At 43.1% G+C, this 26,742-nt stretch overlaps 1 protein-coding gene across 2 annotated transcripts in view; it reads right to left on the bottom strand.

Moving 5' to 3' along the window:
- Nucleotides 1-23,154, bottom strand: part of TUBGCP3 (tubulin gamma complex associated protein 3) — a 323,260-nt gene extending 300,106 nt beyond the window's left edge. The window contains exons 1-4 of one of the 2 annotated variants that reach the window (XM_033948055.1): nt 22,599-23,154; nt 13,322-13,429; nt 5,135-5,202; nt 3,426-3,503 (exon numbers count right to left, since the gene is read on the bottom strand). In XM_033948055.1, coding sequence (XP_033803946.1) covers nt 3,426-3,503; nt 5,135-5,202; nt 13,322-13,429; nt 22,599-22,674 — 330 coding nt within the window. In that variant the 5' untranslated portion in view covers nt 22,675-23,154. The remainder of the gene's footprint in view (nt 1-3,425; nt 3,504-5,134; nt 5,203-13,321; nt 13,430-22,598) is intronic. The other variant, XM_033948053.1, reaches the window with a different exon arrangement.
- Between the last annotated feature and the right edge of the window lie 3,588 nt (nt 23,155-26,742).

Below are 26,742 nucleotides of genomic sequence, written 5' to 3'. Positions count from 1 at the left end.
AATCCTAGATTTACAATGTACGGACTTTAGTAGCTTGGAGAGTACCTGAAGAGGGAGCTGATGGGATGGGAAGATATAAGAGAAGTAGAAAAACAGTGGTCCAAGTTGAAAAGTGTAATAAAAACAGCTACTGATACTTATGTGAAGAAAATAAGTTAAATTAAGAGAAAAAGGAAACCGATATGGTTCTCCAAACTAGTGGCGGAAAAAATAAAGGTAAAAGAATTGGCATTCGTGAAATATTTAAAAAAACTAAGAAGAGGAGTACAGAAAGGAATATTGGATGAAAATGAAAGAAGTCAAGAGAGAGATACATCTGGCGGAAGAGCAAATGGCTAAAAATATAAAAAAGGGAGACAAAAATTTTTTCAGGTATCTATATATTAGTGAAAGGAGAAAGACAAAAAATGGAATTACGAGACTGAAAAATGATATGAACTGCTATGTGGAGAGTGATGAGGACAAAGCAAACATGCTAAACAAATACTTCTGTTCAGTATTCGCAGAAGAAAAACATGGAGAAGGACCGCAATTGGTTAGCAAAATAACACCTGAGAATGAGGAGGATACCGCACCATTCACAGAAGAAAGTGTTTATGAACAACTTAAAAAAAATTGAAGGTGGGAAAAGCTTTGGGTCTCATAATAAAAAAAAAAAAAAAAAACGTCTAAAAAGTGGCCTAAATGGCTACTTGGACGATCAAAAAGCCTGATCGTCCAAGTACCCATAATCAAAGCTGGTTTTAGACGTATCTATGATCACCATGATCACCAACCCCCCTGACATTGGGTCAAGAGGGAGCCCAAGCCCTCTTGCCCTGCGGCACCCCCAACACTATCGGGGCAGGAGGGAGCCCAAGCCGTCCTGCCCCGCGATCCCCAAACTGCCTCCCCCTCCCCCCCCCCCGCCAAATCCGATCCATCCAGGAGGGAGCCCAAGCCCTCCTGGCCACTCGACTCCCCACCCCCTACAAGATCGGGCAGGAGGGAGCCCAACGCCTCCTGCCCAGGCGGATCCCTTACCCCCCACCCCCACTAAATAGGGGCAGGAGGGATCCCAGGCACTCCTGCCCTCGACTCACCCCTCCCCCATGACCGCCCCCCTGAACCCCCGATCAGCCCCCCTGCCAACCCACAACCCCCCCCGCTGATCCCACAACCCCCCACCCCCAATCCCCCCCCCCATACCTGGACGTTGGCCGAACGGACGGGTGCCAAGCCCGCCCGTCCGGCAGGCCAGCCAGCGAAGGAATGGGGCCAGATTGGCCCAAACAGCTCAAACCACGCCCACAGGTGGGGCCTGAGACGCCTGGGCCAAACAGAATAGGCCCGTGAGCCTTAGGCTCCTCCTGTGGGCGGGGCCTTAAGCACTTGTTTTGGACGTTTGTGGCTTAGGCTTTTTTTAGGTTGATTATATAGTATGTTTAGATGTAGTGGTGGTCTGGGAGTATAAACAGCTGAACGTAGAGGCAGGCCATTATCAAAAAACACCTCCTTTTGGATGTTTTTTTTGATAATGGACATTTTCCCTGCTTCTACTTTCAACATTTAAGGCCTTAGGTCAAAAGGGGACTTAGACATTTTTTTTTTATTATGCCCCTCCACAGGACCAGACGGGATCCATCCCAGGATATTGAGGGAGCTCTGAGAGCTTCTAGCAGGTCCTCTTAAAGATTTGTTCAATAAATCTTTAGAGATGGGAGAGGTTCCGGGGGACTGGAGAAGAGTAGATGTGGTCCCTCTTCACAAAAGTGGTTGCAGAGATGAAGCGGGAAACTACAGGCAGGTAAGCTTCACTTGTTATTGTAAAAATAATGGAAACGTTGCTGAAGAAGGATAGTGAAATTCTTAAAATCTAATGGATTACAAGATCCAAGGCAACATGGGTTTACTAAAGGTAAATCGTGCCAAATGAATCTGACTGAGTTCTTTGACTGGGTGACCAGAGAATTGGATCAAAGATGTGCACTAGATGTAATTTACTTAAATTTCAGCAAAGCCTTTGACACGGTTCCTCAAAGGAGGCTCTTAAATAAACTCCATGGGCTGAAGTTAGGGTCCAAAGTGGTGAACTGGATTAGAAAATGTTTGACGGACAGATGCCAGAGGTTAGTGGTAAATAGAATTGCTCAAGGAGGGTCAGGTGACTAGTGGAGTGCCTCAAGGATCAGTGCTGGGACCGATTATGTTCAATATGTTTATGAGTGACATTGTTGAAGGGTTAGAAGGTAAAGTTAGCCTTTTTGTGGATGATTCCAAGTTTTGTAACAGAGTAGACACCTCGGAGGGAGTGGAAAATATGAAAAAGGATCTGTAAAAGTTAGAAGAATGGTCTAACATCTGGCAACTAAGATTCAATGTGAAGAAGTGCAGAGTGATGCATTTGGGGGATAGAAATCCGAGGGAACCGTATGTGCTGGGAGGTGAGAGGCTGATACACTGACAGAGAGAGGAACCTTGGGGTAACTGTGTCTGAGGATCTAAAGGCATCTAAACAGTGTGATAAGGCGGTGGCTGTAGTCAGAAGGATGCTAGGCTGTATAGAAAGAGGAATAACCAGCAGAAGAAGGGAGGTATTGATGCCCCTATATAGATCATTAGTAAGGCTGCACTTGGAGTATTGTGTTCAGTTTTGGAGGCCATATCTGATGAAGGATATAAAAAGACCTGAAGCGGTCCAGAGGAAGGTGACGAAAATGGTAAGGGGTTTGAACAAAAAGAAGTATGAGAAGAGACTGGAAGACTTAAATATGTATACTTTGGAGGAGAGGAGGGACAGGAGAGATATGATAGAGAAGTTTAAATACTTGAAAGGAATTAATATAGAACCAAATCTTTTCAGAGAAGAGAAAATGGTAAAACTAAAGGGCATAATTTGAGATTGCAGGGAAGAAGGAGCAAAATTAGGAAATTCTTTTTCAGGGAGAGGGTGATAGATGCCTGGATTGCCTTCTCGAGGTAAGTGGTGGAGAGGAAAATGGTGATGGAATTCAAAAAAGCGTGGGATAAACATAGAGGATCTCTAATTAGAAAATGAAGGATATAAATTAAAAAGCTAAGGCCGGTACTGGAAAGACTTGCATGGTCTGTGCTCCATATTTGGTGATTTGGTGTAGGGTGGGCTGGGGAAGGTATCAATGGGAACTCCACTAACTTGGAACATAAGGATGCTACTAGCCAGACTTTATGGTAAATATCCTGCAAACTGGATGGTTGGATAGGCTGGAGTGAGCTTGGATGGCAACTTCAGCATTTGGAACCTAGGACAATATCAGGTGGACTTTACAGTCTATGACCCAGAAATATCAAAGAAGAGACAAGTTAGTTTAATCATGTATTTTAATGGGCAGACTGGATGGACCATTCAGGTCTTTATCTGCCATCATTTACTATGTTACTATATTTTTTGTGAAAAACATTTCTACCTTGTTTGGTGGTTTACGGGGATCTTCACTAAGGCTCAGCAAGAGGTAGAGTATTGACCATCTATTCTTCAGAACACCCTGAAGAAGAAAAAGTTAGCAAGAGTTATCCAGTAAACAAACAACAGCTTAAAAATTATGGTATCAACATAACCAAATGGAACAAAATCATAAAATCCTCTTCTTTTGGCTTTTGTTTATTCATGACAATACTTTGTGATGACATACTTCTCCAAAATTGATATTTTACAATAATTTTCAGTCATCCTCTGCCAAGCTTGAACAAATATATAAAGGATTTTATGTAGAAAATTCAGAACTGTAAGAAAAATGTTATGTCAGTCCAACTAGAAAAAAGAAAACATATTACTGTAATCCATCTTTTGTCTCACTTTACTTCACTTTGAACCGAGATTAACAACATCTAAAGTTACTGAACAGATAATAATAATAATAATAATAACTTTATTCTTGTATCCCGCAATACCATGGAAGTTCAATGCGGTTAACAATAGAAGAGACTGTACATTTACAGCGATGATACATATTACAGTGTTATTACATTTACAAAGATGTTACATAAATAGCAGTAATAAAAAGGCATATACTAAAGAAGAGACTGTACGTATACAGCGATGTTCCATGTTAAAGCGGTGGTACATTTACAGTGATGTTAAATATGAGGCTATGAAAAGGCAGGGCAATTAGATAAAACAGAGCTTGAGAAAGAGAGGCCATAGTGGCTTGGGAGGGGGGCGTAGTCAGAGGGAATGGAGGCATGTCGAGGTCAGGAGGGTGCAGGGAAGGGGGGAAGGCAGCGTTAGCGGAATTTGTCGAAGAGGTAGGTTTTTAGTGACTTCCTGAACAGGTGGTAGGGTGGAGAGTTGGAGATGATGGCGGTAAGGCAATTGTTCCATTTGCCCGCTTGGAATGCTAGGGTTCTATCAGTGAATCTCTTGTAGAGGCAGCCTTTTAGGGAGGGAAAGGTGAATAGGTGGGCGTTTCGTGTGCGAGAGGGGCCTGCTATTTCAAGGTGCTCAGACAAGTAGATTGGGGAAGATCCTGTTAGAGTTTTGAAACAGAGGCAGGCGAACTTAAAGATGATCCTTGCCTCTACTGGGAGCCAATGGAGTTTGGTGTAGTAGGGGCTAACATGGTCGTATTTTTTGAGATCATAGATGAGGCGGACGGCCGCATTTTGGACTGTTCTAAGACGTTTGATGGTATTTTTATAGGATCCCATAGCAATCCAAATAGAGACAGCGGCGCCTGGTGTGGTGGTGCCCAGCATCACCATGCCGTGCATTCCCCCACTCTTCACCACTACAGTCACAACCCCCATACACACCATATTCCTTCCCTTCCGCATGCGCCTCCCCCCCCCCACACCACCACCAGTGTACCTTCCAGATGATAGCTGGCAGTGAGCAGCATCTCTAACCTCACACCAGCCTCAGCTCTCCTTCTCACATCACACTGTGTGTTTTTCTATACTTTTTGAAATGGATGATTCTCTCTTTCCTATCATTAGAGTTCTCCTTTTTAACTCATTTTAGATTTGTTTTATATTTATTAAAATTTTATATACCACCTAGCTTATTCATATCAAAGCAGTTTCATAGTAAACTGCCTTGATTTATCCTTTAGAAACGGCAACATGTTAAATTTGATCAACGATCATAGGTTTCACAAAAATAAAAACTAACTTGTACCTGTGATTGAAGTTTTCTGTGGAGTTCTGAAAATAATGCAGCATCAGCTTCCCTTCTCTGTCGTACAACTGAAATGAGAAAATGTTTATTAAGCAACCGTGCTCAGCTCTTCTGCACCACATGGCAACATTAATACTTGCTCCTAATATTACTGCAGGATTCTTACATAATATGTAATCTTTAAATAAAAGACTTCCCATGTCATAAATAATGCACACTATTTTTTTTTAACGTTTATTTTTTTTTTTTTCAAGTATTTCTTTACAATCCTTCAATATAGTCTCCCTGCTTTGCAATGACCAAGTCCCAACATCCCGGAAGCTTCATAATTCCATCCAAGACACCGTTTTTGTTCAGTTGCTGAATGCCTCAGGTAACAGCGGAAGAAATCTCTTCCAGAGATTCAAAACGATATCTATGCATAGGTTGTTTCAACTTTGGAAAAAGGTCGAAGTCTGGTGGACTCATGTCTGGACTGTAGGGAGCATGAGGTAACACCTCCCAGCCATATTCACGTAGTTTTTCAATGACAACATTCCCTATGTGCGGACAAGCATTGTCGTGAAGAATGAGTGGCCTAGCCAAGAGTAACTGAGGTCGGGTTTTGTGCATTTTTCTGATGACGGTGGAATCCCTGTGGTTTCAGAAAGTTCCTTGCATGTCGCATGACGATCTTGTTCAAGAGCATCACCCATGAGTTTCACACATTGTTCATCGGTTGTTGATTTCGGCCTTACTGGTCTAGCATCATCACCTATGCTCACATGATCACTCTGAAAACTAGTTGCCCACTGAGAAACTGTACTACGGTCCACTGTTAATTCACCACAGACTTCATGGAATGCACTTTGGATTTATGTCGGGTTTTTGCCACGTAGAGTTTCAATCTTAATGTACGACCTCTGATCGTCAACAGACACAGTACCCGAGACACCTGCAGCCTCCATTTCCCATACTTATCATAGCCACACTATGTACACTACAGAGCTCCTAAGCACACGTTCTGCTGCTTCAAGCACTGAAGTAAAAGTGAAACAAGGTTTACTGCAATTGCATCAACCACTCCCCAAAGTTGCCAACCTGTGCATTATTTATGAAATGACCCTTGTATACTATTGTGGTGTGCTCAATGCTCCAACATATAGGTCATGAGAGGATTATACCAATGCAAAAACTGCTGTGGCAAGGAATCATCACCAAGGTTCCTTCAATAACCTGCTACAATGTTGCAACATGGGAACTAACTATTTTTCATGTATCACTTTGGTTGAGGAAGTTATCCATGGTATTCGTACTTGGTGTTCAAATTGCTGTTGTATTAATAAATAAAGCACAGTTATTTACCGTTAACAGTTGTTATCCAGGGACAGCAGGCAGATATTCTCAACATGTGGGTGACGTCATCCATGGAGCCCCTTAGCAGACAGCCTCGCAAGCAGACTTGCTTGAAGAACTTTCAAAAAGTTTGCGAGTGCTACACCGTGCATGCGCGAGTGCCTTCCCGCCAAATGTAGGTTGTGTGTCTCCTGTGAGGTACCTCAGTTCAGACAGCTAGCTAAGAAGCCAACCAGGGGAGGCAGGTTGGTTGTGAGAATATCTGCCTGCTGTCTCTGGATAACAACTGTTACGGCAAGTAACTGTGCTTTATCCCAAGACAAGCAGGCAGCATATTCTCAACATGTGGGTGACCTTCAAGCTAACCAGAATGGGATGGTGGGAGTGTTGGCAATTTAGGAGAATAAATGTTGTAAAACTGCTTGGCCAAAATGGCCATCCCGTCTGGAGAAAGTATCCAGGCAACAATGAGAGGTGGAGATGACCTCCTATGGGGAGGAGAGAGGACTGATGGATGAAGATGGACATTATGTTCAGATTTAGATTGTCAAAAAGACCTTGCAGGCTTAGTTACAGCAGGAGTCTGGGATTTTTGCTGACACTGCTGCTGTGGTTGTTTCCTAGGTGGAGGCCTGGAGAAAGCCGGAGTAGATTTCTGTGGATAATGACATGGAGGTGGCCGATAAGGCTTAGAAGCTGGAGGCTTAGCTATAGGTCAAATCAAAGAGGCAAAGGACCGCTCATGCTCTGACAGACGCTTGGTGGCAGCCTCAATGAAGTCGTAAAACAACTCATTACCTTGGCAAGGTATATTGGCTAGATGATCTTGCAAGTTAGGATCCATGCCCACAATGTGTAGCCAAGCCAGACGTCGCACTGCCACAGAAAAAGCAGTGCTCGAGATGACATTTCAAATGCATCATAAGTCACTTGAAGCATGAAGAGACGTATTTGTGATAGAGTAGGGTGGGGTTGTTGAAACTCAGGCAACCGGTGCTCAGGTAAATCAGAGAAGAAGTAGGGCATGGTCTTTATGCAGTACTTCAGATAAGATGTGAACATGAAGTTGTAATTCAAAATCCTGTTTGCCATCATGGAATTTTGATACAGACAGCGTCCAAATTTATCCATCATTCATCCTTCTCTGCCTGGAGGGACTGCAGCTTAAACCTTGGTGGGATTAGATTTTTTTGAGAGATGATTCTACCACCAAGGATTGGTGAGACAATTGCAGCTTCTCAAACCCTTTACAAGGAACAGTACGGTAATGAAATTCCATTTTTGAGGGAATATTCGGAATTGAATAAGGAGTTTCGAGATTTCTCAGAAAAGTTTGATTCAAAACAGGATTCATGGGAAGTTTCATGGTGTCCTTTGGCGGATGTGGCCAAATATTCAGGAGTATACTTAGACTCAGATTGAAGATCAACTTGAAGAGCCTTACTCATGTCAAAGATGAATCTTGAAAAAGATGTGGATTTTGAAAATGAAGAGCCCTCAGGAGAAGTGGAGCGAGACTGAGGCGTTGCTGAATAAGAAGAAGCCTCCCTGGAGTATTGGGAAGGGACGTCTGTATCCAACATAAGAGTCACAGAAAAAGCTCTCTCTCCCTCTGGAACCAGCCTGGATCAAGCTGCAATAACTCTTCTTCTCCCTGGATCACCATGCTGCTTCACTAGGCTGTGCGGCCTCTTCTCCACTGTAAGGACATTTCCATCGTAAGTAACTTTTTGAATCCAGATAAATTGATCCTTCTGCTTTAGCAACATTTGTCTTGTGTAATAGTATTATCTTTGCTTAACGGCCTATCTGTAACTGCTTTACCTGCTTGATTTTAATGCTTTAAAATAAATTTTCAGTTTGCTTATAAATGTTCCGAGTCTGGATGGGAACATCTGGAAGGAGTGGGAATGCAGTAGGCAAAACTGAAAGGAGCGATTGTAAGGGCGACAAACCTTTTTGTGAGACGTAAAAGTAAGAGGAAAATAAGGCCGCTTTGGTTCTCAAAAGTATTCGCTGAGAAGGTAAGGAATAAAAGATTAGCTTTCATAAACTACAGAAGAGAGGGTGATTATGTAGTTATGAAAGCAAAGATGCAAATGGAAGAAAAAATAACTGACATGGTTAACGGGGAGATGAGACTTTTTAAATATATTAATGATAGGAAGAAGTGCAAAAGTGGCATTGTGAGACTCAAAGATGAAGGGGAGGAATATGCAGAAGCTGATAAAGAAAAGGCCAAATTGCTTAACAAATATTTCCGTCTGTGTTCACAGCTGAAGTGGGACCACAGAAGACAAACATGAATAGGGATGGAGGAATAATAGACCCTGATCGATTTTCAGAGAGTGGTATTCGTGAGGACATAGCTAAAATAAAGGTAGACAAAGCGATGGGGCCGGATGGTGTACATCCAAGGGTGCTGAAAGAACTTACGGAAGTTCTGGTAGCTCCGCTGACTGACCTTTTTAACGAATCTCTAGAGTCAGAAGTTGTACCGGAGGACTGGAGAAGGGCAGATGTGATCCCTCTCCACAAAAGTGGAAGTAAGGAAGAAGTAGGGAATTACAGGCCAGTAAGCATGACTTCTGTGGTAAGCAAATTAATGGAAACAGAGAATGGTCAAGTTTCTGGGATCCTTTGGATTACAGGACTGGAGGCAATAGGGATTCACTAGAGGTAGGTCTTGTCAGACAAAACTGATCAATTTCTTTGAGTGGGTGACCAGAGAATTGGATAGAGGATGCGTGCTAGATGTGTTGTATTTAGATTTTAGCAAAGCCTTTCAGTGTTCCACACAAGTCTAATAAATAAACTGAGTGCCCTCGGAATGGATCCCAAAGTGATGGGCTGGGTCAAGAACTGGTTGAACGGAAGGCGACAAGAGGGTAGTGATCAATGGAGATCGCTCTAAGGAAAGGGATGCTACCAGTGGTGTGCCTCAAGGTTCTATTCTTGGGCCTGTTCTTTTTAACATTTTTATAAACAATATTGCTGAAAGGATGTCAGGTAAGATTTGCCTCTTTGCAGATGATACCAAAATCTGTAATAGAGTAGACACCCCGGATGGTGTGAATAACATGGAGAAATACCTGGTGAAGCTTGAAGAATGATCTGAAATTTGGCAGCTAAAATTTAATGCTAAGAATGACCTTGCATTTCTTAGCATTAAATTTGGGCTGCAAAAACCCAAGGGAACTGTAGTTTAGGGGGGTGAAGATCTTATGTGCATGACAGAAAAGCGGGACTTGGGTGTGATTATATGTGATGATCTTAAGGTGGCCAACAGGTTGAAAATGTGATGGTGAAAGCTAGAAGGATGCTAGGTTGCATTGGGACAAGTATGGCCAGTAGGAAAAAGGATGTATTGATGCCTCTGTATAAGACTTTGGCGAGACCTCATTTAGAATATTGTGTACAATTCTGGAGGCTGCACCTTCAAAAAAATATAAAAAAAGATAGAGTCGGTCCAGAGGAAGGCTACTAAAATGGTATATGGTCTTCGTCATAAGGCGTATGGGGACAGACTTAAAGATCTCTAGCAGTGGGTACCTAAAGATCTCAATATGTATACTTTGGAGGAAAGGTGGGAGAGAGGAGATATTATAGAGACGTTTAAATACCTATGAAATGTAAATGTGCATAAGTCGAGTCTCTTTCATTTGAAAGGAAACTCTGCAATAAGAGGGCATAGGATGAAGTTAAGAAGTGATAGGCTCTGGAAAGAGTTGTAGCTGCATGGAATAGTCTCCTGGAAGAGGTGGTAGAGACAGACTGTGTCTGAATTTACGAGGGCCTGGGATAGGCATGTGGGATCTTTCGGAGAGAGAAAGAGAAAATGGTTGCTGCGGATGGGCAAACTAGATGGGCCATTTGGCCTTTATCTGTCATCCTTCATTTTCCTTCCGAAACAAGAAACAATTGGAATTGTTGAAGACTAGCCCCTGATTTAGCCTACCCTACATAAAGGCCAAAATTGAAGATAAGTCTGCCCACCAGGAAGGCACTCCATGCTTCAAACACCAGTACTTGAGCACTCACTGAACATGGACATATGTCACAGACATGGAACTCTTGCAGGCCTTCAAAGACTACAAATAACAGACACAAAGTAACTCTTACACCTCAACTGGTGCCTTTTAAAAGGATCAAGCAGTGAGGAAAAAGGGACCTGGATATTCCATGAGAACAGGCTCTTGTCTCAGAAGACCAGGAATCCTCAGCAATTACAACAGACCTCTATCAACAACTGAATCAGGTCAACAAGGCTACCCTGGAACACTCAAAATAGTCAGAAACAAATGCCTTATAATTCTTCAAAATACCCAGCCAATCAAAAGCTATATGCTGCACCACAGTGGGAAAAAAAACATCAATCTCAACCACTCCTGTCTGTGGTTGAAGAACTGGGGAGACTTGGAGCCCAGACAAGCTGCAGAGTTACAGCAGCGGCGGGGATATTTAAATGGAGCAAGCGGATGTTGGCAGGGAGGAATCGGCTATCAGCCCGCATACCCCCTAGGGCAGTTTTCTTCAACCGCCGGTCCACAGAAAATTCCTGCCGGTCTGCGCAGGGCCGGCGAGATCGGATTGGGGCCATCAGCGTCTGGGCTGCAACGGCGATGGGCGACATCGGCACTGGGCGGAAGTATGCTGCATCAAAGTATTTTCTGATGGATCTGAGTTTCCAAAGTACCGAAAAGCATTTTAACCACAATCACTAAATCTGTGTGAAGCATTTAGATGAGCTGGGAGGGATTTGAGTTGATAGAAGCTACAATGACAGGATGGTTAGGATAGGCTGGAGAGGATTTTGATGGCAACTCTAGCAGTGGGTACCTAAAGACAGTACCAGGCGGACTTCTATGATCTATTGCCCAGAAATATGATCTATTGCCCAGAAATATTCAAAAAAAGATAATTTAAACATAACATATAACGAGTGTGTCTTGGGCAGACTGGATGAACCGTTCAGGTCTTTATCTGTTATCATTTACTATATTAGCTTATTGCAAGCATGAAAAAATAAAAACTGAAAGGGGCAGCATACACAACTGAGGAAGGAGGAGGAGCTGAACACTGTGACTGATACCTTCTGCAAAGCATGCAGGTTTAGATTCACTACCCACTTGTCCAGAATGATAAGTGGGTAGTGCTTTAAGGGAAAGTCACATCTTGAAAATAGCACTTGACTACTAAAGATATTTAAGTTGTATACTTTGTTTTAAATAGTTTATTGATGAAGATTTTGTTTTGAGATTGACAATTTTCCTGGACACCATTATAAATTACGTAGATTGCAGTAACATGTACTTTAAACTTATACCACATATTAACTCACCTTAATATATCTGACTGTAATTAAAATTAAAACTGTGATGGTGGAGGACTACATAATTAGAAGAAACTCTTAAAGAGAGTAATATGAATCCACCAAATATCAGTTTATATCAAAGGATGGATATACGACTGTTTTGTTGAAAGCATATCTGCAGTCCTGAAATTTACTAGTATGCAAGAGGATTCCAAACTTGCCAACTGAGTTTTGTACATTGCACTACATATTAAAAATAATATTCAGTACTTTGTCATCTACTTGTGAATATTTAGAAATTTAGGAAACCTGTTTATTAAAATGCAATAAGCTAATGCATGAGTATGTGCTAATTTGCATGCTAAATGCATATTTGTTATGGGGTGGGAAATGGGCAGGTTATGTGTGTGGACTGCACACTGAAGTTAGCACAGGTACACTTTCTACCTCTAAAACAGGAAATGATCATTGTATATGCAATTAGCACAGTTGCGCTTAACAGACTAAAGAAATTTTGTGCAATAACTATATGAGGAGTAGGTGAGAATTCGAAAGTTGTGCGGGGAGAGAAATTAAACCCGTCCCCACTGGAATCAAATCTGTCCCCACAAGTAATCTCTGCCGTCCCTGCCCATCTCATGCTACTGAATTAAAGGTTCTGGTAGAGACCCATTTACAAATAAGCAAAAAGACACTTTATTAATTTGGGAAAATATTAATTGAGAATAATACATACTTTGTAAATGAATCTCAGTCAGAGGCTCTAATGTAAATATAAAATATAAATACTTCAGCTGATGAGGACACTCAAGTTATGTCAGCCGAGGACTTCCTCTGAAGATAGCCAGGGGTCCCTTTTGCCAAGTTTGGCAGGCAGCAATAGCATCCCTGAGTCAAAGATGCTGTCACCTCAGTGGTTTAGGGATGCTGTCAGCGACTGCTACACTTGGTGAAGGGAAGGTCTGGCCACCTTTGGGGGAGGTTCTCAGCTGGCGGTGCTAGAGGATCCTCACCAGACACAGCAAGGGTCAGCAAGTACTTCAACACTGGAGAAATAAAACCAGAAATGCATTTCCTTTTTTGTTGATGGGTCAGAGGGAAGATTTCCGGGTCAGTCAAGGCTGGTAGCATGGAGGAGTGAAGGAATGCTGCCAGCGGCCTTAAATGAGCGAAGGAGTGTGGCTGTATAGGACCCGACGCTGGAGCAAGGTACCACACTCGTGGGATCCCCAACAAAGCAGACCCATCCCCACGGGCCTGGAGGGGATCTCCGCAGGATCCACAGGATTCCCATTGTCCCCATTCCCGTGCAGCTCTCCAGTGAGAACACCCCCCAATAGTTAGTGCATGGCCTTTGCATTTACTGCATACTAAATTTTTTGTTTAATGCACTTTAACTGCAAATTTTTACCACACTTTAGTAAACCAGCCCCTTAGTTATAAACAGTTTTCCCTCAACTCAATTTTTTCAGATTTGTTCCAAGAGGGGTTGAATATATCAACACCCTTTTTGCTGGAAAAAGAAAAAGAAAGCATACATTCTTTCTTGATTTTTTCAGCTACAAGAAACTCATCTCGTTCAACAGTAGGTGCAAAGTTGCTTCCGATAACTCTTACAGCATACTGAAACTGCTGGGCTACATCAGCTGTAAAACAAAACAAAAAATATGGAATTAGTTGTAAGTAATTATTCCCCTCCCCCCTTTATCAAACTACAGTAGAGGTTTCTAGCACTGGCCGATGCAGTAAATGCTCCGACCCTCATAGAATTCCTATGAGTGGCGGAGCACTTACTTTGCTGGCCTGTGCTAAAAACCTCTAGCACAGCTTGATAAAAGGAAGAATATGTTCCTTAAGATAACCATCCATATTTTTATTCCCTATGGTCTTACTAGTTATGCAGAAATAATGTCTTGCCTGATAATTTTCTTTCCTTTAGTCCTACCAGGTCAGTCCAGGCCAATGGGTTATGGCTACCTAACAACGGAAGAAGATAGAGAAAAATACTCATACTTCTAAGTAATTTATCCCTTACGAGTATCATGCAGCCTGGAATGTTCATTATTTCAACTAGGCAAGCCTTGGTGGTCCTGACAGCTATAGCAAACACTGAAAACTCACAAGTCATTAAAACCACTTGGTGTTAGCTGCAACATGCAGTGAGATTCATATGCACCTAAAAATACATTATTGAACCAAGTCAGGAGATGTTGCCTGAGCCATAATATGAAGTGTGGCTCCAACTCAACTGACATACAGATATTTCACTGAGTAAAGAAATATGTGGTAAATCAGGGGTGCCCAAATGGTCGATCGTGATCGACCAGTAGATCGCAAAGGCAACGCGAGTCGATCGCGTTGTCTTTGCGATCTTTTTCTTCCTGCCTCCCCAAGCCAGGCCAGGCACGTACAAGCGCCGGACCCATAAGACTTCACCTCTGATGTCGGAGAGGAAGTTCTGGGCCAGCCAATCGCTGCCTGGCTTGCCTGGAACTTCCTCTCCGATATTAGAATTGACTTCGAAGGTGAAGTCTTGTGGGACCGGCGCTTGTACGCACCAGGCCTGACTCAGGAAAGCAGGAAGAAATTGGGGTGGTGCTTGGGGGGGCAGGGGGCGAGAGAAAGAAAGATAGGCAGGCTGGGGGAGAGAAAAAGAAAGGCAGAAATAAAGAGGGGGCAGGAGGAGAGAGAAAGAAAGAGACAGAAAGAAAAGGGGTGGGGGCAGAAAGAAAGAAATATTGGATTTACAGAAGAAGGAAGTGCAACCAGAGACTCATGAAATCACCAGATAAAAAGGTAGGAAAAATGATTTTATTTTCAATTTAGTGATCAAAATGTGTCCGTTTTGAGAATTTATATCTGCTGTCTATATTTTGCACTATGGCCCCCTTTCACTAAACCACTAAATACCGCTATCGCAGTTTAGTAAAAGGGGAGGGGGTATATTTGTCTATTTTTGTATAGTTGTTACTGAGGTGACATTGCATATTTTAAAGTCATTTGCCTTGACCTCTGAAAAATCCCCCGAATACAAATGATAATTAACATTTTCTCTGCGTACAGTGTGCTTTTTAAAATTTTATTGTTGGTAGATCATTTTGTCTTGGTCATTTTAAAAGTAGCTCGCAAACCAAAAAAGTGTGGGCACCCCTTTGGTAAATGATTCAGTAAGCTGAAGAGACATTCACACCTAAATGTAGAACCTTAGAGAAAACAACATAGGGAGGGTTTCTGGTCTGGTAGAATTAAAAGAAAGAAAATTATCAGGTAAGAATATTTCCTTTCTTTTTCATTCATAACAGACCAATTCAGATCAATGGAATGTAGCAAAGCAGTCTCCCAAGTACAGAAGGACTACCAGAGAAGAATCAGAAAGAGAAGAAATGACATAAACACAAGAACTAATCCAAAAAATTATGATAAGATCTCCTGAAAGTAAATATTCAAGGTCAGGAAAGCCTGAAGAAGGGAAGAGAAAGCTAATAGCAAGAGCAGATGAACAGGAAAATAAGATAAGGGAAGTTCAATAAACACTGTTTAGCTATTACCACAAGAGGGATAACCAGCAAGCCTATGAGAGGAAAAAGGACAGAATGGCACAGAAGGCTACAAATTAACTTGATGAGGGAAAAAGAGCAGCAAAAAATTGTCCCAAATTCATGTACCATGAAAGCAGATAATATCTACAGCCTAAGAGTTGCAAGAATGATCCGCCTATGCTCCTATCCTGTGTAGTCTCTCTCCTCAAAATAGCTGATGCATGTTTACCATGTATACTTAAATATAAACTGAGATTTTAGGGTCAAAAAGATGATCCAAAAATGGGGGGTCTCATTTTATATTTCAGTCTACTACCGTAGTTTAAAAAATATATCAAAATTTAAGTCTACCGGGCTGTGGGGAATAGAGACTCGACATGCGAGGCAGATAGCCGACTCCTCTCGGTGGTGTCCGCTGACTCCTCACTCTCCCCTCTTCCTGGGAGACGGCAAACAGCATGGAGGACTGTCGCACCCGCCGCTGGGAGGAATCAGCTGACTGCCTCGCATGTCGGGCCTGCCCCTGACCTGCAACTCCTTTGGAAGAAGCAAAGGATAAAAGGTGATGGGGAAAGGTCAAAGACAGAGAGATGAGGTGTTGGATGGGTTTATATTGGAGTCTCTCATGTGAGAATATGCTGCTTGCTTGTCCTGGAATAAAGCACAGTTAACTTACCTGTAACAGGTGTTATCCAAGGACAGCAGACAGATATTCTCACATGTAGGTGATATCATCCACGGAGTCTGGTAATAAGAGTACAAAAGTGTATTGTCACTTTAAAAGTCTCGAGGCTGCCCATACCGTGCATGCGCAAGTGCCTTCCCGCATGACATCAGCTCGCGGGACCGTCAGTTCAGTAAAGTATACACCTGACTGCATTCTGAAAGATCAAATGTTACTTGACATACTACCACCAAATGAAAGAAACACTCATCAGAAATTAGATGCACGTGGGCAGAATACCAAACTCAAAAACTGTTCTCTAAAAAGGCTAGGTTAAACATGGGTATTTATAAATTCTTAATTGGTACTTTCAAAAACCTATTATCCTCCAAGTAGATTTTTATCTTGCAAAGAATAAACAACGTTCAGATCATCTTTAGCACAGATCCATGTACTGCAGAACAAAAATGGACCACAGGAAAAGATTGTGGAGCAAGGAAAACTAAAGGGAGAAGGTATGGAAGTGGAAGTAAATTAATGAAAATGCTTTTAAAACAGAGAATAGTGATGTTTCTGGAATTCAGTTAATTACAGGACCCAAGGCAACATGGATTCCCTAGAGGCAAGTCTTGTCAGATAAATCTGATCAATTTCTTTGACTGGATGACCAAAGAATTGTATAGAAGAAGTGTGCTAGATATGAAGTATTTCAATTTTATCAAAGCTTTTGACAACGTTCCACACAAATGTCTAATAAATAAACTGACTGCCCTTGGTATGGGCCCCAAAGTGATGGACTGGGTCAGGAACTGGCTCAGTGGAAGGCGACAGAGGATAGTAGTCAATGGAGATCGCTCTGAGGAAAGGGATGTTACCAGTGGTGTGCCTCAGGGCCTGTTCTTTTTAACATTTTTGTAAGCAATATTGCTGTCACATAAGATTTGCCTCTTTGCAGAATTTGGCAGCTAAGATCTAATGCTAAGAAATGCAAGATCATGCATTTAGGCTGCATAAACCCGAGGGACCAATACAGTTTAGGGGATGAAGAACTTTTGGGCATGAAAAAGGGGAGTGACTTGGGTGTGACAGTATGTGATGATCCTAAGATGGCCAAATAGGTTGACAAGGCGAAAGCTAGAAGGATGTTGGGTACATAGGGTGAGGTATGGCCAGTAGGAAAAAGGAGGTATTGATGCCCCTGTGTAAGACTCTGGTGAGACCTCATATAGTATACGATCCTGGAGACTGCACCTTCAAAAAAAGATACAAACAGGATGAAGTCGGCCTAGAGAAAAGCTACTAAAATGGTTGGTGGTCTTCATCATAAGACGTATGGGGACAAAGATCTCAATATGTATACTTTGGAAAAATGGCTGGAGAGGGAGATATGATAGAGACATTTAAATACCTAAGTGGCATAAATGTGCACGAGGCGAGTCTCTTTCATTTGAAAGGAAGCATCAGAATGAGAAAGGAAAAGTCCATAGTCTGTTATTAAGACATGGAGGAAGCCTCTGCTTGCCCTGGATCAGTAGCATAGAATGTTGCTACTCTTTGGGTTTTGACCAGGTATTAGTGACCTAGATTGGCCACCGTGAGAATGGGCTACTGGGCTTGATGGACCATTGGTCTGACCCAGTAAGGCTATTCTTATGTTCTTAAGATAAGAGGAAATACTTTTTTACAGAAAGGGTTGTAGGTGCGTGAAATAGGCCCCTAGTAGAGGTGGTGGAGACAAAGACTAGTGTCAGAGTTCAAAAAAGCATGAGACAGACACGTGAGATCTCTTAGAGGAGGAAATAGTGGATGCTGTGGATGGACAGACTGGATGGGCCATTTGGCCTTTATCTGCCATTATGTTTTTATGTTTCTATTTAGCAGTAATGGAGAAAGTAAAAAATAATGAAGACAAAAAGAAATCCAAAGTAAATTAAAGCTAACTGCAGAAAATAAAGTCCAAAAAATTCAGGTAAAATAATAAGAGCACAGAATTTTTATCCAAGTTCTAGCACAACTTATGCAGGCAGCCAATAGAAGAAATAATTTTGTAAACCACATAGTTATTATGCGGTATATAAATTTTTAAATAAATAAAAAAAAATAAGTCAAGAAGCACAAAAAGGGTAATCTGCTGCCTTTTTCACCTAGATGCAATCCTGTCAATAGCACAGAAGTCAGGAAATTGTCTGTCTAGGGCATTCAACCTGTGATCCACAAGTCAAATGCAAACCAATTGATCTTGAAATACAACCCAGTGTGCCCTAGAAGGCATGGTTCATCAAGAACCATGACCAGGATATAATTATACCAGGCTATAATCTGTCCAAGAAAGACAGTCTAAGAAGAAAGAGAAGGAGTGGCATTATATGTTAAAGATAATATTAAGCTACACAATAGCAGGATCTACAAGATTGCCTCATTAACCCTCAAATCTGACTTTTCTAGACCCCCCCCAACCCCCACCCCGATTTTCCGCATAAGGAATAATGGGCTGTACTCACTGTGGCTTCTACTTTGCCTGTCTGTCAGTTTTGCTGCAGCCTGTCTGAAGAAAAGGACTTTCTGCCACAAATTCTGCTAGACATTGTCTCCACTTAAAATCTTCAGGCTGCCAGTAGGAACAGACATTGACCAAATACTCTACTCCCAGAAAATTGTGCACATGACAGCAGAGGGGGGAGAGGAACACACAAAGGGTTGTTACACAGGGACCCCACAGCCTGAGATCAAGCCTCTGATAAATCAGCAGGCGAGCAAGCTCCCAGAAGAACGGATCCCGAGCTCTCGAGTATCACAAAGCAGGCTGGCTCAACAGATACTCCTAGAGATTGGCCTGCGATCAGCAAACCGTCCTTGTGGGTCTGTGTCCTTTCCCAGGTGGAGTAGCCCCAAGAAGGGGTCCTTCAGGCACCAAAGCCACGCAACAAAAATGAGAAAAACTACCTGAAAATAATAAAAATAAGCAGAGCAGATCAAAACGCACTAGTTTGCTTACAGAAGGAAAACCTGAAGGAGGAACTATACTCCACCAGTTAAGGGAGGAGCTGAAAGATGTGAGCGACATCCTTCTGCAGCAGTTAGCTACTATAGGAGGACTACAGCTACAATACAGAATCTTAGGTCTTTGCAGCAGAAAGTACCATTAATTGTAGAAGAATGCTGTGCATGTCTTAAATCAGGCACTACTACTTTCTTTTCCTCATTAATCTACGTGTATGTATACCACTTGTTTAAAGTAGGCGGGCATTTTACAATTCAAACTTTGGAAAAGCAAACAATACTTTGGGCTAGATTCACTAAGCAAACCGATTGTGTACCTATCGGTTTGCGAGCCCTTTGCGACCCGATTCACTAACCTCACTTCCAATCCGCTCAGCACTCAATCCGATTCTTGCATACAAATGAGGGGAAACGGCATGCAAAGTAGGAAAGGCCTTGATTCACTAAACAATTTAAGGCACACCAACTGGGCTGGCCAATCTAAAACCAAGCGACTGCTGAGGACCAGACGCTCACTGAAATCCCAGCCCTGCAGCCCTGAAAAAACTGCTCTGTCACCCTGCCTGCCTGTGTGTTCATGCAGCAAGCCTGCCTCTCCGTCCGCATCGTACTCTATGGAACACCCAGTGCTGTGGCTTCTCCCTTCCTCCTCCTGCTTTGTGTGCACACGCAGTTAAGAGGGGAAAAAAAGCAGTGGTGTATGAGGCAGTATGAGCTCCCAGCCATCATTGGCCGTTTCACCTCTCTGGGACTGAGCTTCTCACTAGCAGCTTATTTCATAAAGCGCCTTCCAAAGCACATTCTTGAGAGCCTCTCTAAGAAATATCTGGAGACTTGTCATCAGTAAAAACTTTGCCCAGAAAAATGGAAGTTTGAGTCTAAAGAAAGAAGCAGGCAGCATTGAGGTCAGCACAGGGAAGGAGAGGAGAAAAATACACTTTTAACCAAAACGCCATTCTTTTCCAAGTCATTGGGCTCTCTCCTGCTCTCTCACACTGAGAGGAGAGAAACCAACTCTGCTCAACTTGGAAAATGGCCAGGCTTTCAAATCCTAGAGTTATTTCAGTATTTGAAATTCACACAGTTAATAATACAGCAACGCTGTATCTGTTGCCAACAACAGCTGAAACGAAGGATGAGACAAAAGTGCCACACCGACACGTCGCAGTGCAGCCCCGCTTTCTCACGGTTAAAACACTGGAGGCAAGAAGGGGAAGGGAGGCAAGAAGGGACAAAGGAAGAGGTAAAGCGCATAAGGCCGGGCCGGGGCTGGGCTGCTTAGGCAGGTTCCCTGAACTTCTTATGTTCTGGGAGTGACAGGCTGACACACAGCGTGCAGAGTGAGGGGAGAAGGCTAGAAAAGGAAGGCACATGCGTTGCAATCGCTCAACAACGATCCGTGGGCGTGCTGCCGACCAGATCGTTTAAATGCAGGAACTGTTGTGAATCAGCCGCTCAGCAAGACTCAGCCACGGATCGCACGCAGATCACCCAAAAAAATGAGGTTAGTGAATCTAGGCTTTTATACTGTATTCAAAATTTTACAGGTAGCCAGTGCAGTTTACATGTGTAAGCAATATACGTATGTAAATGCCACTGATTATAAATGTAGATGCACAAGGAGTCCAAGCTAAATTGCAAAGTGATCATGCAAATAAGCATGTCACACAAAAAATTGCACACACTACCTGGAAAATGTTCAAAAAATGCTAAATCTCAGGCATTTTATGCTATTTGCAAAAGTGTGCGCTGAATGAAAAAGCCAATTTATGGTAGTTTGTTATTTTTCACTCAAAATACACTTTTGCAAAGTCACTTTGTGGTAGTAAACTTTCATTTTAAATTCATTTCATGTGAAAGTTTATATAAATTTGGCATTAGCTGCCGCAATGCAAAATCAAGTAAAGTAGTTCATTAATGTCTAAAAATGTGGAAACAGTTTTGCAGGCTGTAGTTATATTTTCCACAAGAGCTGGGGTAAAAAGCAGCCTTCACATTAGCAATTCAGAAAAAAACTGAAAGCCCATTAGACTCCTCAACTAGAGGGATATAAATTTCTTGATAGCCCAGTGGACCTGAAGCCCCCTTTGCCAGTCCTGACATGAGTCTAGCATGCAAAAGAACACCTCCCAGCACCAAGTGTCCTATGGTGCTTGCCTACTCTTAGCAGTAGTCTTGTGTTACTATAGGCAGGGGTTAGTGAGAAAAACAAGAATGATGACCTGATTTCATGATCCTGGTGTGGTGAATATATCATAGTAGTATAAAATATCTTGATTTCACTAAAATCATAACATAACACTAAAAACATAACAATTACAACTCCTTGCTGTCACAGAATATGGTGGAGAATGGCCTGAACTGTTAACACACTGAAGGAATTACAATATGCCATGAGATTATCAAGCTACCTACTATTAGTGTTTTAAATATAACAAACCCAGTTCAGCCTAACCAGTAAGAGGACTAAAGCGTCTGTACTAGAGATCAAAACTGCTTAAAAAGTACTCTACTAGTCCGCTGATATCCCCCCATTCTTTCCTGTTCTTTCTGTCTAGAAATGCTAAGCACACTAATAGTGAAACAGGAAAAGCTATGATCTACTTTGAGACAAGTACCTCACAACAATAGTAGGCAGAAGACTAAGGGGGTCTTTTACTAAGGCATGATAGCCATATTAGCGCACGCTAAATGCTAACATGCCCACTATATTCTATGGACGCGTTAGCATATAGCGCATGCTAAATTGGCTAGCACGCCTTAGTAAAAGACCCCCTAAGGTGGTGGTGGGGGAAGGGAGAGATCTTCATCCAATTTGTGCACTCATTCTACTGTAGTTCTACCTTCATTGGTACCAGAAGCAGCTAAAGGCCCCAGGTCGCACCTGCCTCAGTCTCAACACAGGCTTAGTACCACCCGCTTCTTTGTTGTTTTGGTTTATTTTTTAAACACTGATTATATAAAGCATACAGTTTTCTTATAGAATCACTCTCTCCCTCCCTAGCACATGAAACATTTAAAACTAATTCATAAAAACAAAGATACCGGATCATGGCCAGAGTTTCCCAGACACCAGCAGGGTTTTCATTTAAATGAATGTCTATTTTTAAATATCCATTCCTTGCAAAACTTAAAACTAAGGTTTTTTTTACTAAGGCGTGCTAGCTGATTTAGCATGCGCTAAATATTAGCACGTGTTAAATGCTAACGCACCCATTATATTCTATGGACGCATTAGCATTTAGCACTAGTAAAAGATCCCCTATGTTTCATAAATAATTTTCTCATCTACAAAGAACCTGGATATCAGTCCTGAGTTTGACAGCACTCCTGGCACAACTGTAGTACTAAATTCAAATGGGGAGGGAGTAAGTTAAACATGTATTGGAAAAACTTTTCCCCATCTACAAAGCCAGATGCTTGGCACTTCAGTGATGGTAATGTTTATGTGTGTCCACCCCAAATGGATTTGGGAATGAGCAGCTCCCCCCCCCCCCCCCTCCGGTAAACCCTACAGTTACATTTCTTGTTTCCACTGACAGTGGGCATATACCCTCAGGTTAAAGGCTCGTGCATTTCACAGATGTGGAGTACGGGCCTGCCTCCTTTTACCTTCGGTTTTGCCCAAGATCCGGCAGCAAAGGGTCTGCAACAGAACATTCGGTGACTTCTGGTCCGGGGCCGCCATTCCGGAGCTTGTGAGCGGCTCCCAACAGCCGAGCTCGAGCTCCGGACGGCGACAGGAAGATGCGTCTTTCCACCACCGCCACTGATGCTTCTCAACTCCAAACGGTCAGCAACTCGTAGCTAAAGCCCGCCGAAAACGCCGGGGAGCGCCCACAATGCCTCGCTCTGCTCCTGTCCTTCTATCGGCAGAACCGTCTCTCAACGTCTTTCTCTCCACTTCTAGTTCCGGGGAAGAATGCGTCCGGCCTTATGTCTGATTCTGTCGATTCCTAAGCGGGTTCAACTTCTGAGTCGTGAAGAACTCGCAATTCATTTTCGAAGGCGGACTGAGTAGCGGTTTGAATGTAATGCTTTTATATTGTTGTTATTGTATTTTGTTTTACTTCAGTCTGTCAAAAAACAAATGCAGTTTATTAGCTAAGGCAGTGGTTCCCAACCCTATCCTGGTGGACCACCAGGCCAATCGGGTTTTCAGGATAGTCCTAATGAATATGCATGGAGCAGATTTGCATGCCTGTCACTTCCATTATATGCAAATCTCTCTCGTGCATATTTATTAAGGCTAGTTTGAAAACCCGATTGCCCAGTGGGAACCACTGAGCTAAGGGGCATTTCATTCTCCTAGGACAGGGGTAGGTAATTCCAGTCCTTGAGAGCCGGAGCCAGGTCAGGTTTTCAGGATATCCACAATGAATATGTATGAGATGGATTTGTATGCACTGCCTCCTTGAGATGGAAATCTATCTCATGCATATTTATTGTGAAAATCCTCAAAACCTGACTTGGCTCTAGTTCTCGAGGACTGGAATTGCCTACCACTGGCTAGGACATCATCCACGGACTTTACCAAGTTTACTGACGCGGCAGAGAGAAGGCTCCGGTAGGGCCGGCCACAAACAGCCTGTTCACAGCGCTGCATCTCTGCCGCCGCTACTGCTGTTCTGGGAGGCCCGCTGGTATGTCGGATCTCACAGAATAGGGAGGTAGGGGGGGTGTTGGAGAGAGGCCAGATCTGCTCCTAAAAAGTTACGGTAAACACTTAAAATTTTATTTTTGCTTTTAATTGATATGCAAGAAATTTAATTCAGTAATTTAACAACCAATCATGCTGAGATCCTAAAAATTATACCAATCTGCACAATTTATAGGAAATTTTAAAAGCTCATTATATATGGACACTTTAGACCTGGGACCGCCCAGAGCAAGTCAGCTTTTCAGGATCGCCACATTAATTTTTAACAACTTGCTGCTTTTACTTGCTTCGGGACTTCCTCGCTGCCGGGTCCTACCTACTTTCTGTTTCTGTGAAGGCAGGACCCGGCAACAAGTAAGGCCCGAAGCAAGCAAAAGCAGCAAGTTGTAAGCTTCCCTCCCTCGCTGACCTACAGAAGATGGAGGGAAGCGACTCTGCTGACGGGTGTGTGAGATGGGAGGGATGGGAAGAGAAATGCTGCTGCTGCACCAAAGTGGGGGAGGGGGAAGAGAAATGCTGCTGCTGCTGCTGCACCCAATGGGGGAGGAGGGGGAAGAAAAATGCTGCTGCACCCAATTGGGGGGAAGAGAAATGCTGCTGCTGCACCCAGTGGGGGGAGGGAGGGGGGAGAGAAATGTTGCTGCTGCTGCAGCCAATTTTTTGTTGGGGAGGAAGAGAAATGCTTCTGCTGCACCCAATTGGGGAGGAGGAAGAGAAGTGCTGCTGCCACTGCACCCAATTGGGGAGGGGAAGGGGAAGAGAAGTGCTGCTGCTGCACCCAATTGGGGAGAAGGAAAACCAGAGAAGGGAGAGGAGAGGAAAGAGATGCCAAGACCATGGGAGGAAGGGAAAGGAAAGGAGCTACCAGACCATTGAGGGGGAGGGAGAGATGTCAGGGCATATGGGGGAGGAGACAGATGCCAGACCAGGTGAAAGGAAGGAAGGACAGAAAGGAAGGAGAAGCGATGCCAGATAATGGAATGGGAGGGGGAGATGGAAGGAGAGGAGAGAGATGCCAGGGCAAGGGGGGAGGGAAGGGAAACTAAGGAGACATAAAATGTCATACCAGAGGGAAAGAAAGGAGAAGAGGTACCAGAGAAGGAGGGAGAGATAGGAGAGGAGAGAGATGCCAGGGCATGGGGGGAGAGAAGGGAAGGAGATAGAGATGCCAGACCATGGGGTGGAGTGGGAAGGAAGGAAGAAAAGGAGAAGAGAGAAGTGCCAGAGCATAGGGAAGGGGGTGGAGACAAAAAAATGGAGAGGAGATGAAGCTGAAATGAATCATGTATAAAGGGGAGAAAGAGCACAGGATATACAGTTTATTGAAGAGACATAGAAAAAGGGAAGATGCCATATGGAAGAGAGAGAGGGTGGACACTGGATGTAAAAGGCAGAGAGAGGGTGGGCAGTAGATGGAAGGGTAGAGAGAGAGAGAGGGCAGAGGCTGGGTGGAAGGGGTAAAGAGAGAGGACAGATGTTGCATGGAAGGGAGAGAGGACAAATAGAGAATGAAGAGAAGATGATTAAAGCAGAAATGACAAAAGGTAGAAAATTTTTTTGTTGTTGTTGCTTTACGTAGGATCAAGTAGTATTGTAACTGTATTGATTAAAGTTTATAAATAGGAAATGGAAATAAGGCAATTTTTGGGGGACTAAACCACTTTCCTTTGGACAGGATACCATAACAGCAGTAAACTGTATTGTCTTGAAGAAAGATTTGGCCTCTGAAAGCTAATTGAAAAATGGATTAGTCCAATAAAATGGTATTTTCTTATTTCTCATTTGTTTTATTTCTATTTGTTAATTTGAAAAGTGGTGATTGATATGTAGCAGTTTTTTAAAAATTTACATCTACTGTCTTTATATTTTGCACAGTATTAGGGGATGTGTCACTGTTTCTGTGGCGTTGCATTGTATGCAGAGCCTGATTTCTTAGTTCAGTATAACTTTTGTCTACATATTTCTATATTTAGTTTGTGATTATTCCATATTGGACGAGGGTGTATCTGTGTTCTGTGTGTATGAAAAGGGCATGGTTTTCTTTTAGCATCGACTGTACAGGATTAATTGACTGTGCAGGACCTGGCTTGTTTAGTTTTACAATGCGTGTGTTGGTGTTCTAGTGCTCACTGCAGTGTTTAAGAAGCTGCCTTTTCCTAGGTGCACCCTTGTTGTGTAATAGAGAATGACACGGGGAAAAAATCTGTCCCCGTCACCGGCCCACCATCCTCTGCACCGCCCCGTCACCGCCGTTCCCTTCACCGCCCCGTCACCGTCACCGCCATCCCTTTCACCGCCCCGTCACCGCCACTGCCATCCCATTCACCGCCCCGTCACCGTCCCCGCTGCATCCATATAAGCCTTAGTACTGTAATATTTAGCTTATTCCTTTCTTATAAATCAAAGTTCCTGCTGCTGAACTAGAGAAAGAGATGTTCAGCTGGCAGGGCTTTGTTTATAAATTTTTATCAACACAACTAATATACTATTTTATCCTAAAGCAAAAAATAAATAAATAAATATAATTTTTTTTTTCTACCTTTGTTGTCTGGTTTCTGCTTTCCACATCTTCTCATTGAATTCCTTCCATCCACTGTGTGTCTTCTCTCTGCGTCTTCCATTTGCTGTTACTGTGCCTCTCCCTTAACCCCCCCCCCCCCCAATTGGTCTAGCACCCATCTTCTTCCCTCCGCTCCCGCATAGTCTGGCATCTGTCTTCTTCCCACTCTGTCTTCCACATTTCCCTTGGGGGTCTGTTCCTCTCCACCCTCCTTCAATGTCTGTTCTATTCCTTTCCACCACCACCCTTCCCTCCCTCCTTTACCATCTGTTCCTTTCTACTACCCTTCAGCTCCTCTTGCGTGGCCTATCTACCTTCCTTCCTCTTATTTTCATGGCACGTTACAATGTAATTTGTGCAAGCCACTGGAGCCTGCAAGCTCGGTCCCTGTCCCATCCCCACAAACCATCTCGCTTCTGTGCTCCTATTTTCTCCATTTCTAATATCTCCCCTATGTATCTGTCATTGCCCCCCCTGTGTCCATATACCATCCCCATGGCATGTCCCCTTTATGTCTCTGTCCCTATGCCCCATGC

Source organism: Geotrypetes seraphini, chromosome 6 (assembly GCF_902459505.1).
Source record: "Geotrypetes seraphini chromosome 6, aGeoSer1.1, whole genome shotgun sequence".
Lineage (NCBI taxonomy): Eukaryota > Metazoa > Chordata > Amphibia > Gymnophiona > Dermophiidae > Geotrypetes > Geotrypetes seraphini.
This window is presented reverse-complemented; position numbering and strand designations above follow the sequence as displayed.